We start from the raw sequence: 14,803 nt of genomic DNA on the forward strand, positions 1-14,803 counted from the left end.
ATTTTTTTCTTTTCTTTTAGGAACAGCACCAAAAGGCAAACTTAGAACATGAAGTTCTTCAGCTGAGAGAACAAAACCAAAGGCTTGTAGAAGAATCCCAGAGTGCTGCTGTTCAAATTCGAAAGTACAGAGAATGGTTGTTGCATACTCGAGAAGCACAATCTTAAGTCCCATCACTTCACCGTGCCATCATTCCAAAGTTGTGAATTTTATCAAAGCATCTTTTGCTTATGTGATTTTATTTCAATACATACCCAAACATTAAGTGTATAGTATTTTCATCTCATTTTCCTAAAATTAATCATGTTTTCATGATCAAAGATAAAATTAATGTGCACTTTATGAATACTCCAGTCCTCCGTAGATTAATTAACTATTGCCTAGCTTTACAACAGATACTATTAATATTATTTTAATTGTGCTTTAAGAATATAGTGAGTTCAATTCAAGTTAAGTAATTTTACTTATTAGTTTAAGGAATGTTCATTATTAGCGTAAAAATATAGCTAAATTGTCCTTTCTGTGGTTATGCAAAATCTGTGTAATGTACAACTTTATGACACATTAATTTTTTCCTCCAGCAAGGGAGAGTTTTGGGGTGTTTAGTCCCTCCATAACCCTTTTATTTTCAAGCCATATTGCCAATCCTTTTATCTTAAAATGTATGTAAGAATCGTTGTGACCAAACTCCTTCCCCCTCACAAAGATAAAATTCTAGTTAGTTACGGTTCTTCCAAGGATAAAATTCTGGCTGCACATTACATAAGAACAGACCTTTATATAATCATATGTGACTTATATGCATATTCAGTCTAACCATAATCATGTGAATTTGAGGTATAATAATAAACCTTCCTTGTACAAAATGGTTTCCATTGCATGTGTACCAATACTGTAAAACTATAAAGCATTTGTAAGTGTATTATTTTATAAAATTTGCCATTAGTCATTCCATTTTTTCTTTATCTTAATATTTAGAGGAAAATAGTTTGCTTTAAATCTTTACTAATAAAAAAGCTGAAAGTATCTCTGGATCTCTGTGACGCGCATAGCGCCTAGATCGTTCGGCCGATTTTCATGAAATATGGCACAAAATTAGTTTGTAGCATGGGAGTGTGCACCTCGAAGCAATTTTCGAAAATTCGATTTTGTTCTTTTTCTATTCCAATTTTAAGAACATTTTAACGAGCAAAATTATCATAAGATGGACGAGTAAAGTTATCAAGTTATATTACCAAGTTATCATAAGGTGGGGAACCGTAACATGGGCTAGCCAATTGGCAAGAAATTCAACATACATTTTTTGTAAATATACAGGCGAACAAAAAGACCTTTTTATTTTCTACTACAGGCAAAGCCGTGCCGGTACCACTGGTATAATATAAAACTGAAATAATTCAAAAAAAAAAAAAAAAGAAGAGTTGAACTGTGTTAGAATTATTCCAAACTAAATGTTTTTGATTTATCTAAAATGTAGATTACGAAGTTATTATGTAATATTATGCTTTGCAATCAGTATCAGTTTTTTGTGCGTGTTTAGCTTTACTTGTGCTGAACTACAAAAAAGAAAAAAATATGATTCTATCACTTCTTTCAAATTCAGTAAAATCCTTATTTAATAAAAACACAGAAAAGTGTTCATCAAGTCCAGCCACTCACCAAATCCATGTAGAATATCAGAGCTTAGATTTAAAAATTTGAGTGAATAAGAAGTAATTTTTGCGAATCGCTGCTACATAGTCGTAGTTGCAAAGTTGAAACTATTCAAATTATTCTCTGTTAAAAAGGTTATATGAAGCTTCTAAAAAAAAGACTTAATATTTTGAGTTAAATCAACTCAAATTTCATCTTAAAATATACATTTTTAGAAAGTTTTTGTTCCTAATATGTCTTGACTTTTCTGACAGGGACCTATTTTAAGAAAACTAAAAATCTGCTCAAAATTCTATTGAAATGAAATCAGTGTTAAATCAGTTTCTTTAAGCCAAGGACATAGTTTTAAGAAAATATGAAATTTTATGAATTTATCACATTAAATTGAAAAGTATTGTACAAAAAGATGAAATTATTTAATAATGCCAATATTTGCATATTTCTTGTACATTTATGAATATAAGTTTCTGAGAATACTGTATTCAAGATCATTTTAGCTTTGAAAAGCACAGGGAAGAAAATTTTTTTTTTGCAATGCAACAGTGCTTGTAGAGTTGAATTTGTTCCTCTATTTAACTAAGTAATAAAGGTAATGAATCCAGTGGACAATCACCTAAAAGGTTACAATGAAGAAAGGCTTAGGTTTTGAACTTTCAATGGTGATTTTGTCAACCGCTAGAAAGATTGACATCTCGCCTTTCTTCCCTGTACTCTTCATTTGTTTTTTAAGAACTTATAACTTTAAAAGTATTGGATAAGTTGTTTAACACTAATATTAATGGGGAATCACTGGAACAATGTACTGTTATTACCAGTAAATGTAAAAATTTCAGTAACTTGGCTGCTTTCTGACAGGAGACTGATAAAGTGTAACATTGATTATGCTCCCATTAGATCTAATAAGGAAAGTTGTGAATTGAGTCGAAAAGCAAAGGGATGTAAGTGGCAAAATTAAAAATTTGGAGATAAGCAGTACAAATGTTAGGGGTACCTATCCTCTGTCTTGGGGCAAGAGATAGTACTAGTAGCCCTAATAAGTGCTGCTGTATAGCATGATTTAGAAAAAAAATTCGATGAAAGCCTACCTGGGACATTATCTTTAAATGCGTTTTACTCAAAACTTGAATCTGTTCATTTACATCCCTTTGCTTCTCACAGCATCAAATGTGAATGAGATAGGAAAGTTTTTCACAGAAAGAATTTTATGAAGGGTCTATTTTCATGACATGTTTTATGAGAAGTTTGCTCATGCAATGAATTACTTTTGAAGGATCAGTTAACAGACCTAAGGTTCTCCTAAAAAGATCCCAGCAAACCTAATGGTTATGATGTCAATTATCTAAAACTCGTGTTTACTGATTTTGAAATCGAGTGGAAACACTTATCTATGCAAGTAAGATTTTGTTATGCCTAAAAATACTTGGAATGCTGAAAATTAACAAGTAATTTATATGCATAGAATATTACCAGAATTGTAATTAAATTTTGATACATATTTGTGTACATAAATACTTTTTATATACTTATTATTTTTAGAAGTAGCACTTGGCTAATAAATATGAACAATTTTATACCAAAGTATTTTTATACATATTTATTTATTAGTCTATGCTTCATAAATGTGCAATGGATGTTTTACTATAAGTTTAATAGTTACATACTAGAATTCTGAGTTTCTTTTACCTGTTTGATAAAATTTTATGAAGTATGAGATAGTGTGCATTTAAAAAAAAGATTAACTTCTACAGAAGCTATTAATACCCTTTCAATCCCCCTTCCATTAGTGGGGGAAAAAAAAAAAAAACTTAAAAAATATCAATCATTTATAGGGCCGACAAAAAATTGTTTCTGTATTTAAATTTTAAAATTGTTTTCTATTCGGTTTGTGATCGTTGTTGAAACAATCAAAATATATCAATTTTTTATATAAATCCTATATTTATTAATCATTTGTAAAACTTTTTTTAATCCCTTTAATTCTGGGGAACTAGTTTTGTACATGAAACTATATTTTTGTAGATTTTTTGCTCTGTGTGTGTTGTTTTTGTTAACCTAGTCACTGCTGAGTCAGTTTTATGTATATATTGTTACATTTGTGTAAATAAATTCGTATAGAATTGCCTTCATTTCTGTTTCCTCCTTGAAGATCTTGGCTCAAACCATGCTTACAGTTCACATAATTTCAAATACTACTACTTTGTGTTGTTGATTACGATAATTTATAACAATTTTCATATCATAGAGAGAGAGAGAAATGTTGAACACAAACTTGAGAGGACTGATATTCTTATGTTAAATGATGATCAGGGCCGTTCGAAGAGCCGACGGCGCCCGGGGCGAAAGTTTCCTGGCGCCCCCCCCCCCTATGCACACAGAAAAATCAAGTTATTTATAACATCAATGCATTATACATACTTATTTTTTTACATATTAATAAACAGAACAATTAGACGGCTCTGCATAATACAAATTAAAGCACAAGCAATAAATCTGTTTCGAATATTTGTAAAACATTAATGGCCAAAAATGTTTCGAAAAATGGAAATGTTGGAAATCCAAATATTTATCTAATAAAATGTTATCCCACTAAATAAAAAACAAACAATTAAGACTGAGTTGGTTTTTTATATTGATCAAACTAATAACGAGAATAAATAATTTGCTGATTATAAATAGAAAATGTATTTATCGAAGTAAATTACATCAAAATTAAATTTCAATCTGGACTCATCCAATGATACTTTTCAAGAGTTTTGTTTTGTTTTACTTGTACGAACATAACACTAGCTTTCCAATATGTTATTTACAAAGGAATAGCGTTTTTGGAGCTCGAATTTCGAAAAATCACTGGCCCTAATATTACAAAATATGGCCTTACAAATTGCATTTGTAAGACTTGAGTTTAAGAAAATATTCGTAGAAGAGTCCCCATGCCGCCTTTCTTTAATACCACAAGCAATGGGTTTTTTAAACTACACTTACAAAACGTTAAGTTGAATAGCCCCTGAACATAAAACATTGTTTAAATTTTTTGAACCATAATTTTGAACAATTTGGGGGACCAGGGAAATGCTCCAGATCCTCCTATTCATAAAATCTTCAAAGTTTGTCTAAAGTTGCGTTTCTGAAACTTCAATTTCGAGAATTCACTGGGAGAGAAGGAATTAATTTCAATCTATTTAAAAAAAATAATCTATTGGAAACGGTCTCTGAGCTCCCTCCCTTACCGTAACGTCAATAAACATGGCCTATAATCGCGTTTTTAAGGCTAAAATTGCGTTTTTAAAACTAAAAGTTTCAAAATTTTAACCAGACAGCTTTTGACCTTTTTTCCTATCCGATCAATTTTGTTTGTTTTGTTTTTTGAATGTGCTCCCTTGAACTTGAAACTTTTTTATGGTACGTCATTGCACGAAGGAGCAGAATTCAAGCAAATTTGGTGAGAACTAGACAAAGGAAAAGCACCTTTTGTTTGATTTTAAACACTTAAATTCTTAGAAATGGTATCTGCTTCATTGATACAAAGGAAACGAATGTTTTGGAGACTCCGAGAGAGGAATATTGTCGTGCTCTAGGAAAAAATAGAGAATCATTGCAATGATTGTGTATCTATGATACACAAAATGAAGAAGCGCCTTGCGGCGCCCCTAATTTTATGCAATTGGGGCTGTTTCGTTGAAATGAGGGGTGCCTTGCGGCGCCTCCTCATTTCGTGGCGCCCGGGGCGGGGACGGCCCTGATGATGATGCATGTTATTAGAAAATTCGATGTGTTGACATAGACGTGCACTGTTAAATCTTCCAATGCTGGAGGCTTTTTTTTTTTGGTGTTGAAACACTCGGGGAGAATAGGCTTCGTTTCTGCATGTGGCAGTAATATGATATAATAAAAAAAAGTTACTTTTACTTGCTTTCTCTAGTCTGACAACTGATGCATTTTGTAAAAATGTACATAAAGGCATAAGCTAAATAAAAACTGAAAAGGAAATTAGTTTTCAAGGAGGTATGATTCAGAACCAGTGCATAGGGCATAAAACTGGTCAGTACAAGTCAGTGTTCTTAATCTTGGTCAGTTTTTTCAAAATTTTGTCAGTAAAGTCGGTATTTTTTTGCAAATTTTCCCAAGAATTCATTTTAAGAAAATATCCTCAGTGGTATTTTTCCAATTTTTCTTATAAACTTTTTAAAATTTTAAGAAAGTGAGACATTGCCAACACTGCAACCTAATTTTATTGATAGAACCAGGTAAAGCTTGCATTATTTTAATAAGAATAATTTGCTGTTAGCTTCTTTTCATTCTATTTACAACAAATACTTTTAAGAAAGAACAAATATATGCTTAGTCTATAGTAAAAAAATTCTTAAAAAGAAATAATTGTCAAATAAATAAGTTAATGAGTACTGCAAAATAAATTTTTTGAAAGTAAGGTTTGAGGAAAAAACCTTTCTTGTTCAAAAAATGTTAGAGAAGGGGAATGTCTCCCCCCCCCCCCCTGATGATATGATGAAAGGGGAATGTCATCATTCCCTTTTTTCCCAATGGTTCTAAAAGTACCTGTGCAAAAATTGAAATAAAGATATAAATCTTGAACTAACGAGGAGATTTTTCTTGAACAAACTTATTTGAAGATAGCTTGATGTATGAAAAATATTTCTCAAATTTTCTGTTTTTAGTTTTTTTTTTTTTTTTTTTTTTTGAGAAATTAAAAATGTTTTAAATCCTTTATTTAAGAAATTAACCATGCTAAAAGTAATTTTTTGTTGCAAATATTTACAGAGAGAAGGGGTGTTTTTTTTAATTAAATTAATTTTTATTATTTTTAATTTTTGAGAAATATACAAAAAGCTTTATATTTTTTAATTGAAATGGCTTCTTGTAGATGTAACAGCAGTAACAAAAGTCGATGATTGGTTGATAGAATAAAAATGAAGGGAATTCAAAGCATGAGGAAGCTGTAAAGCTTTTTTTTTCTTTTCGTTTTAACAAATGATGATATTTATGTATCTTTATTTACGCAATAAATATTTAAATTGCTATGAAATTCATTTTTGTTTTGGCAATGATTAAAATGAATAATCAAGAATTCTATTGGAAAAAAAAGTTTTCAGGAAAAATAATTTTATTTTAAAGTTATCTGCTTAAAATTGCTTCTAATACCTACGAAATAAAACAAATATCATTGTAAGACAAAAATTGCTTTATTTTATTTATTTATATATGTTTTAAATATTTTTTTTTGTTAACTTTGAGAAACCTCCCTTTCTCCCACTATACTTTAAATTTCATAGTAAAATAAATATTATGTTACAAATCATGTAGTACTTGCCTCTATTAAAATAATCAATTATCACTGCATAAGATCATGGTGTGTATATTTTATTTTTTAATGTGTACAAAACCATTAATCATGCAGTACATGGAAAATCAGGTGTGATTTCTCAAAAAAATGATTCATCTGTTAGATTTTTAATTTAAACTTTCACAAAAAGTGAAAGAATCACTTAATTTGAAAGAAAAAAAAAACATTAAAAATACGTTTTTGCATCATGCAGAATCAATCCCTTTTCGATGTAAACATTGCATCACGTTGTGACGTCATGTGTGCGATCGGTTGCAATGACTCAGTCAAGAGAATGAACTTTTGGGTGAACCGAGTCACCAGTTCATTGTATCTTATAACCGTGAGAATTTTTTTGTAGATTGAGTTACTTTTTGATTGGCAACATATCTTTAACTTTCTTGCATTGGCAACACATCTTGTATTTTGCATATTCTTAATTTGAAAGCCATGTGAAGACCTTTAAATACTTCGAGCGATCTTTTTCGCTCTCTCTCTCTCTCACCTCACATAGCCGCAAAATGTGTTGTACGTGATTTCGTGATGTCTGCCAGTGCTCTTTACTCCTGGCAGGGCGTAATACAACGTGATGTCAATTTTAAAGTCATAAAACGCCTTTAGGCCTATTTTTGTATGTTACGGTAATGCCTTATATTCCTTGGAATCAGCATGTTCGTAAACGGAATGTTTCGTTGTAAAATAGCGGCTAATCTTTGTCTATTCTTCTAAATGTTTTTAAATATCAATGAAGATGTTGTTCGTCAACTTTAGGAATCCTTTGAGGATAATAAATACAGATTTTCCATGAGGAAAAATGCTTCACGTGTTTTTCTTTCCAACTTCAGGCTGTGGACATTTTTTTTTGCAAGTTCACTTCTACTAGCGGTGTAGTAAGTCTAAATTTCACTACACTTAATGCTCACATTGATTTTTTCCAGTTATTTTTGTCCCAAATGTAACAAAGAAAGATGTGACAGCATTTTTTTGTGTACTATTCTTAAGAAAGACGAAATGTACTTTTATGCTTCTTTTGAATATGTCGTAACTTATGTAATTCATTTATTGTGATATAAGGGAATTCAGTTTCTACCCAATACTTCTTATTTGCAATTAAAAGTCTTCTGAACATGAGATGTTCACGGTTTTACTAAAAAGTTGTCAGACTTTTTTTTTATACTGTTTCTCTCTCTCCCTCTTGATCTCTCTTCATAATCTTCTTTATCAAACATAAATGATTAATGAACAATTATTTTCACTCTAACAATATATCCTGTTTTTTTTTAGTTAAAAAATGAACAGCGCTGAATGTACAGTACAATTTATAGATACTTTACCTTCTGTCTCTTGTTCTTGAATTCAGAATTTTTACAACAGTTTTAAAAGAAAAGGTAATGTGATTAATCAGGGTGGCGACAGATCAGGGAAAAGTCAGGGAACTTTATTAATCAGGGAAATATCAGGGAATTTTGAAAAAATATCAAAAAATCAGGGAAAATTGATTTTATGAAGTTTTTTTTTTTTTTTTTTGCATTACAAAATTAAGTATTCTAATTCCCTACGCATTTTCCGCCAATTATCTGTTAAAAAAAAAGTAAAATTAATGAGGTGCGATTATACACTGCTGCATATATTGGTGCATCTTTTTTTTTCTCAACGTCAAAGTATTGAATCTTACTTATTAACCACAGGATGATGCTACGTAAAATAAACAACCATACAGGCAAAGAGGAAACCTTCGTTAATGCCTTAGCTCCTTTGCCTTTATTCCATTGTCTTAAAGTAATTATCCTACTGTAATTATGATTTCAAGAAGAAATCTTTGGTTTTTGAATGATTACTGATAAAAGCTTAAAAGTTATTACTTCTTCGCAATTTTAATTTAATTGCTAAAATTGAACTTTCAGTAAAAAAAACTTTTTTGCCATTATACTATTTGTTGCCGCCGCAGATTATAAAGGTTTTCTTTCCTTCAGACTTTAATGATTCTTTTAATTTATAACCAAGTTGTAGTCTTCTTTTATATGTTTTGAAATTAACAAATTGCTTTTTTTTTTCTGTTTTCTTTTTTTCCCTTTCATTTCAAAGTTGTTTGTTACAAAAGCAATCTAAGAGTTTTTTTCGTTACATACTAAAATCATTTGAAATAGAGTTAACTTGTGTACTTAAGTAAATATCTTTATTTTGTATTGTTAAAATGCTGTATTCATTCATTAAAACCTATGTTCTTGATTAGAGAAAAGCTCCCTTTGAATGGATGTCAAATGGTTTCATCTGTTTTGCATAAATATGTCAATTAGTTATATAAGAATAACTACATTACTTCTATGCTTTCACTATTACTTTTTATTCTTGCAACAATTATTATACTGTTTGAAAATTTAGTTCAAAATAAATTCAATTACATTTTAGTTCTATCAGAAATGCACACATGTTTTTAAGAGTGATTTTAATAGTTTCTTAAAATTCTTATGCTAAGTGGTTCCTGGAAGTAAAATATTTTTTAAAAAAATTTCTATAATCTTTCCATGTAGAAAAATTTAATATACTGTTTTGTAGGGGTTTTTTTTCCAAAAACTTAACTTGATATGTTTTTTTAACCATTTTATTAAAAAAGTAGCATCTTTTTAAAATATATCTTTAGTTCAACAACTTTACACAACTTAAAACGTTTAAAATACTGCATTTTATACAAACATACAATGGATTTCAAGTAAAACAAAGAAAGAAAACCATTATCATTGGTAACGTAAATCAGGGAAATTTGGTGAACTTAATCAGGGAAATCAGGGAAAAGTCAGGGAACTTTTTTTCACAATTCCTGTCGCCACTCTGTTAATGATGAAAAACTTTTCTCAATTATTTAGTGAACATTTGAACAAACTTTTAAATTAATGTATTTTCCCGATTGCAGTAAAAATTCATATTCTTATGATCAGGATCTGACAAATTCGGGGTTCCACTCGGGTCCAGACAACCGTACCCTAGCAGACAGTTTTTTTTTTTCTGCAGAAGCCATGTTGCACTTAATATTTATTTAAACTTAATAATAGTTTGTCATCTACAAACATTTTCCGACTCCTAACTTTAAAAAAAAATTTTGTAGGTTCATCATCATATAGAAAGTATGAAAACTAAACCTAAAGCTTTTTGTCAAAATTCTATTCTTGGTTTACATTACAAAAGAGGTGCATTACAATTAAAATAAACATCCTTTTTATAATGCATATATCATCACTGAAAGAATCTCTCGGACAAAAATTTTCCTATTTTTTTCCAAAGTGTAAGGTAAGATGAAGATAATATCAGAGCAAGAAGGTATCATGATAACCACATTGTGTAAAATTTTGAGATGAGAAAAAATTTGTTATGCTTAAATTGTTATCTTTATTTTCTGTCTTTAACTTTTATCGTAAGCTCTCAGCATAAGTGAACTTAGTTTCTGTACATACAAAAATATTTGCTAATTAGTAATTAAAACAATCTTCTAAACATGCTCTGTGTTTTACTAAAATCTTTTTTCAAACTAAAAATTAACAAGGTTGAGTCCATAATTAATAGATTTTTTTTTACTTTGTATTTCCTGATATCCGAGTTTTCTTGACATTGTGTTTTCTGGTGAGTTTTCAAAGAAAAAAATTGCAAATGAAATACTGCTCTTAATCATTTAATAATATTTTGACCAGTTTCTAAACTTATCCTTTTTTGAAGGAAAGATTTAACCACAATGAATATAAAATGCTAATAAATGAGAGAAGGTGCAAAAGTGGAAGCGCACAGTGGCAAAGGACAGTTGTACCCGTATGACAACTGAGTAGTAAATTAAAAAAACAGCTCTTTTTAAAATGAATTTAATACAACGCTTCAAATGAGTGCAAGTAATTTGTAATTTACAAGACACAAATTAACTTCCTTTAAATTTCAATTTCAGTATTTGTCTTTCAACACCTATAGAAAAATGAACCAGCATATAAACAAAACTGCATCAATAGATAAACAAGTAAGCAATAAATGACACAACATATTTTCAAACACATTTTGAACATCACAATTTTCATTTCGCATAACCCATTACAGGAAGCCACAAAGGGGTTTCAATATTTAATAGCTATTTTCATTTTGAAAAATTATTTATGCTTTATTTCAGATTTACATTCTTTTGTTACGAGGACCGGCATTTCCACGTTGAAAAATACTTCCTGAATAAATTGAGAAATTGTTTAATCGAAACCTATAAACGATTTCATGCACATATGTTGGATATTACTGTTGCTGTACTCGTAGGCGGCTGATAAGGGGAGCAACTGTCCCCTCACTTCGCAAGGTAAAGGGGTTTTGCCCCTCACTTTTCAGAGTTTGAAATTAATGATAGATTGAAAAGTTAATTTTTACAGCATGGATTGATTTATGACAATTGATTACAAAAAAAAAAGTCTTTTTTCATGTTATTTCAGAAAAAAAGAACTTTGAATTAGAAAGGGGGAGTTTACGGCGGCTATCCTTTCTCATTTTTGTGGATATACCTCATATTTTTAGTTGTTGCTTTTTTTAAAATCAGTAATGTTAAAATTCAATAGTATAGCCTAATTTTACTAAAGAAAATCAATTTGAGTGACTTGGGGGGGGGGGGGGGGGAGGGGTTGCTTTGAGCCTCTCCTACAAAAATAATTTATTTTTAAGATGAAGTCTTAAAACATTTAGGATGTGTTTCTTGAGGTAAAAGTAAGATTCTTCGTTGATAATTTCCGAAATTGGTATGTTAAAACACAAATTTAGAACATCTAAGCATGAACTTTAGAGAGAGAGTTCGGAGGCTCATTCTCAATAATTTTTGGGACTGAAGTATTTAAAATATTTTTTTAGGCTATCAGGTGAATTTAGGCTGAAGGGATTCAGGGACTTCTCCGTAATTTTTAAGCTATGAGATTTTATCTGACTCTGCAGGTGTGTCTCTTCTCATGGGCAGTTTATAAACAATAAAGTTTTTTTTTTTTGGCATTTTGAATCTAACAATTTATTATTATTATAAATTTTAACAATGTATTTAAAAAATACCTGCTTTAATCTTGTGAACATCAGATATCTCAAAAGTTCCATCAGCCATTAGGAGGTCTTCAAAATCAATAATGCCGCCTCCTACACCAAAATAATGAGTTTTTGCTGCAAGATAACTGATAACAATTAAGAAAATATTTCTTTTGCATCAAAAAATTTCCTTTTTTTATGTCACTTAAGGATTCCTTTATACTCACTAGTATTAATATCAACAAAGTAAGTGTTCAGGGGCATTTTCCCAACATTGAAAAGGTAATATAAAAATAAATTTTAAAAGTAAGAAGCTGATATTACTCAATACAACAGAATACTGAAGGCTATTATGCTGGTAAACATCAGCATAAAATGAAAATAAACATTAAAAATTAAAAAAAAATCATCTGACTATTATTCTGCATATTTATTTATGTAACAACTAAAGAGTATTGAACTAAACATTAAATTACATCTTTTTTCTTTTTTTCTATTAGAGATTTTTTTGTAATATGAATGATTTTTTCCTATTTAATTGATTTCACTCTTGATATAAAAATATGCATCACATGGGGAAAACAACTCACACAAAATTCAATTTTTGTCATTTGTTTACGTATTTTTTATGTCATGAAATCATTTTTTTCAAGGAATATCAAAATGTTTTAATTGATATTTGCTTCAAATGAAAAATTTGAAAAAGGATTGAAACAAAGCATTCATGAACGTTTATTTATGATAAATGCCTGCCAGTGGCGGCTCGTGGGAGGGGCCAGAGGGGGCCTGGGTCCCCTCACTTTTTTCAGACAATAAGTTATAACTTTTTATTTAATTTCCTTTTTTTTCTTTTTTCTCTGTGCGTGCATGCTTGAAATTAAAAAAAAAAGGATTGTATGTGTGGGAGGGGAAAGGATCAGGAAATATTTTTAAAATTTTATTTTGTTGCATTTTCTCTCTGAAATGTGTAGATTAATATTCTTAACTTTTCCTTCAAGAAAGATCGGCCCAAAACTGGTCGTAACACATGACATTTGTCCCATGGCTGGTACATTTTCCCTTTTTCTCCAGAGCTTTGTTAGGAAGTATTCTCCCAACAGAACTTCCTCGGTAGATCGAAGACGATATTGGATTTTAATTTGAAAAAAAAAAAAAATAATAATGTAATGGTAAATAATTTCTTTCAAAAAGAAATCTTTGAATTAAAAATATTCAATAGTTATAGCTAGTTGGTTAGCTATTTGTCCCCGCCCTATTTCTTAGCTTCTGTTTTCAAGTTCGTCTGAAAATAAAAGAGTCTTTTCTCCAAATCCCCCCCACCAAAAACATTACGGAAAATCTTAACTTTCATTTCCAGGTCTTCAATTTCGCAAAATTTCCAGGGAAATACCTACATAAAAATCCTACATACAAAGAATTTAAGTGGAATATTCTCTGAACCCCCTTTTAATATCATAAAATATTGTGCTTTAGTTTTCAGGACTTCAAGTTAGAAAAACATTCCAGGGGAAGCAATTCGCAAGAACCCATTCTCGTAAAAATCTTCAAAGTTTGTACAATTGCGTTTTTGGGACTACAATTTCGAAAAAATGGAGAGGGGAGAAGGAATTGGTTTCTATTTATTTTTCAAAAAAAGAAAAAAAAATGATCGGGGAGAGTCCCAGAGCTCCATTTCTGAAACTAACGTCAATAATTATGGCCTATACAGTAGAAGACCGTTATAACGCACACCTTGGGACCAGAGCTTTTGCGTTATACAGGTTTTTGCATTATATAGGTCATTTCACAAATTTTGAAACTAATATTCAAAATATATCTATATATTAGCACTTCAGAATAAGTTTTATCTGCAATGAGTATTAAAGCACCAATATTACAATTAGTTGTTCACAAATCAATATGTTACACAATCAAAATCCTGCACTTCTGCTAGCTTCATGGTTTGCATAACAGCTGCATTTTCAAGAGCCATCTGGTATTTTCTATTTACTGTAAGTACTAATTTTCCTTTAAAAAGCTTTGAATTAAGATGGAAAGATGAGAAACTATTTCAAAATTTGATTTGCCTTACAATTTTAATGCTTGCAAAGCAAAACAGAGGGATTTTTTTTAAACTTCAAAACCTATTGTTTACTTCTGAAAAGTTGTGTGTTTTATAAAGAATTGTGTTATATAGGTAGGCGTTATAACGGTCTTCTACTGTAATCGCGTTTTAAGGTTTCAATTTCTACAAATTTCCCCGGAGTCCCCTGTACCGTTCTTTCCCCTAACATCACCAAAGATCGCCTGAAATTGCGTTTTTAATACTAAATGTTTCAAAATTGAGAGATCTGATGAGCTAATCAAATCGATGAGATTTTTTTCCTATTGTGCCCCCCCCCTCTCCTTAAAAATTATTTTCTAGTTGCGCCACTGTTGTATGTATGTGTGTGCATGTATCGTTACAAGATCTTTTTTTTTTTTTTTTCAAAAAATGTCTTCCCATTCTTACACAGAAATTATTATTTGTTTTAAATTACTGCCCATGTAGTTTTAAAGAGAATGTGCCAAGTAATCAATAATCAGAAGAACATCAAAAGAGTTTGATTTTATTTTATTATTAGCATAAAAGTTCTGAATCCGGACCATGGGAGCTAGCAAATTCATACGCAGAAGGGAGCACCCGCATGTAAATAACTAAGAATTTTGTTAACTAGTTTTTTCATGTATCATTTTTTTTTAACTTAGTTTATTTATTTTTATGTTATTTATTTTAAAGCGAATACTGAGGTGTATTTTCATCTTTGTTAC

At 30.1% G+C, this 14,803-nt stretch overlaps 2 protein-coding genes across 4 annotated transcripts in view; one reads left to right on the forward strand and one right to left on the reverse strand.

The window, feature by feature from the left end:
* The window catches only part of LOC129235303 (signal-induced proliferation-associated 1-like protein 1), a 56,651-nt gene extending 52,882 nt beyond the window's left edge, over positions 1–3,769 (forward strand). Inside the window, exon 25 of the mRNA XM_054869032.1 lies at positions 21–3,769. Within this exon, the coding sequence (XP_054725007.1) occupies positions 21–167 (147 nt within the window). The 3' untranslated portion in view covers positions 168–3,769. The remainder of the gene's footprint in view (positions 1–20) is intronic.
* Positions 3,770–10,823: 7,054 nt separating this feature from the next.
* The window catches only part of LOC129217194 (histidine protein methyltransferase 1 homolog), a 70,648-nt gene continuing 66,668 nt past the window's right edge, over positions 10,824–14,803 (reverse strand). For all 3 annotated transcript variants that reach the window (XM_054851458.1, XM_054851457.1, XM_054851459.1), the window contains 2 exons: positions 12,044–12,159; positions 10,824–10,936 (listed from right to left, as the gene is read on the reverse strand). In XM_054851458.1, the coding sequence (XP_054707433.1) occupies positions 10,893–10,936; positions 12,044–12,159 (160 nt within the window). In that variant the 3' untranslated portion in view covers positions 10,824–10,892. The remainder of the gene's footprint in view (positions 10,937–12,043; positions 12,160–14,803) is intronic.

This window comes from Uloborus diversus, chromosome 2 (genome assembly GCF_026930045.1).
Source record: "Uloborus diversus isolate 005 chromosome 2, Udiv.v.3.1, whole genome shotgun sequence".
Taxonomy (NCBI): Eukaryota; Metazoa; Arthropoda; class Arachnida; order Araneae; family Uloboridae; genus Uloborus; species Uloborus diversus.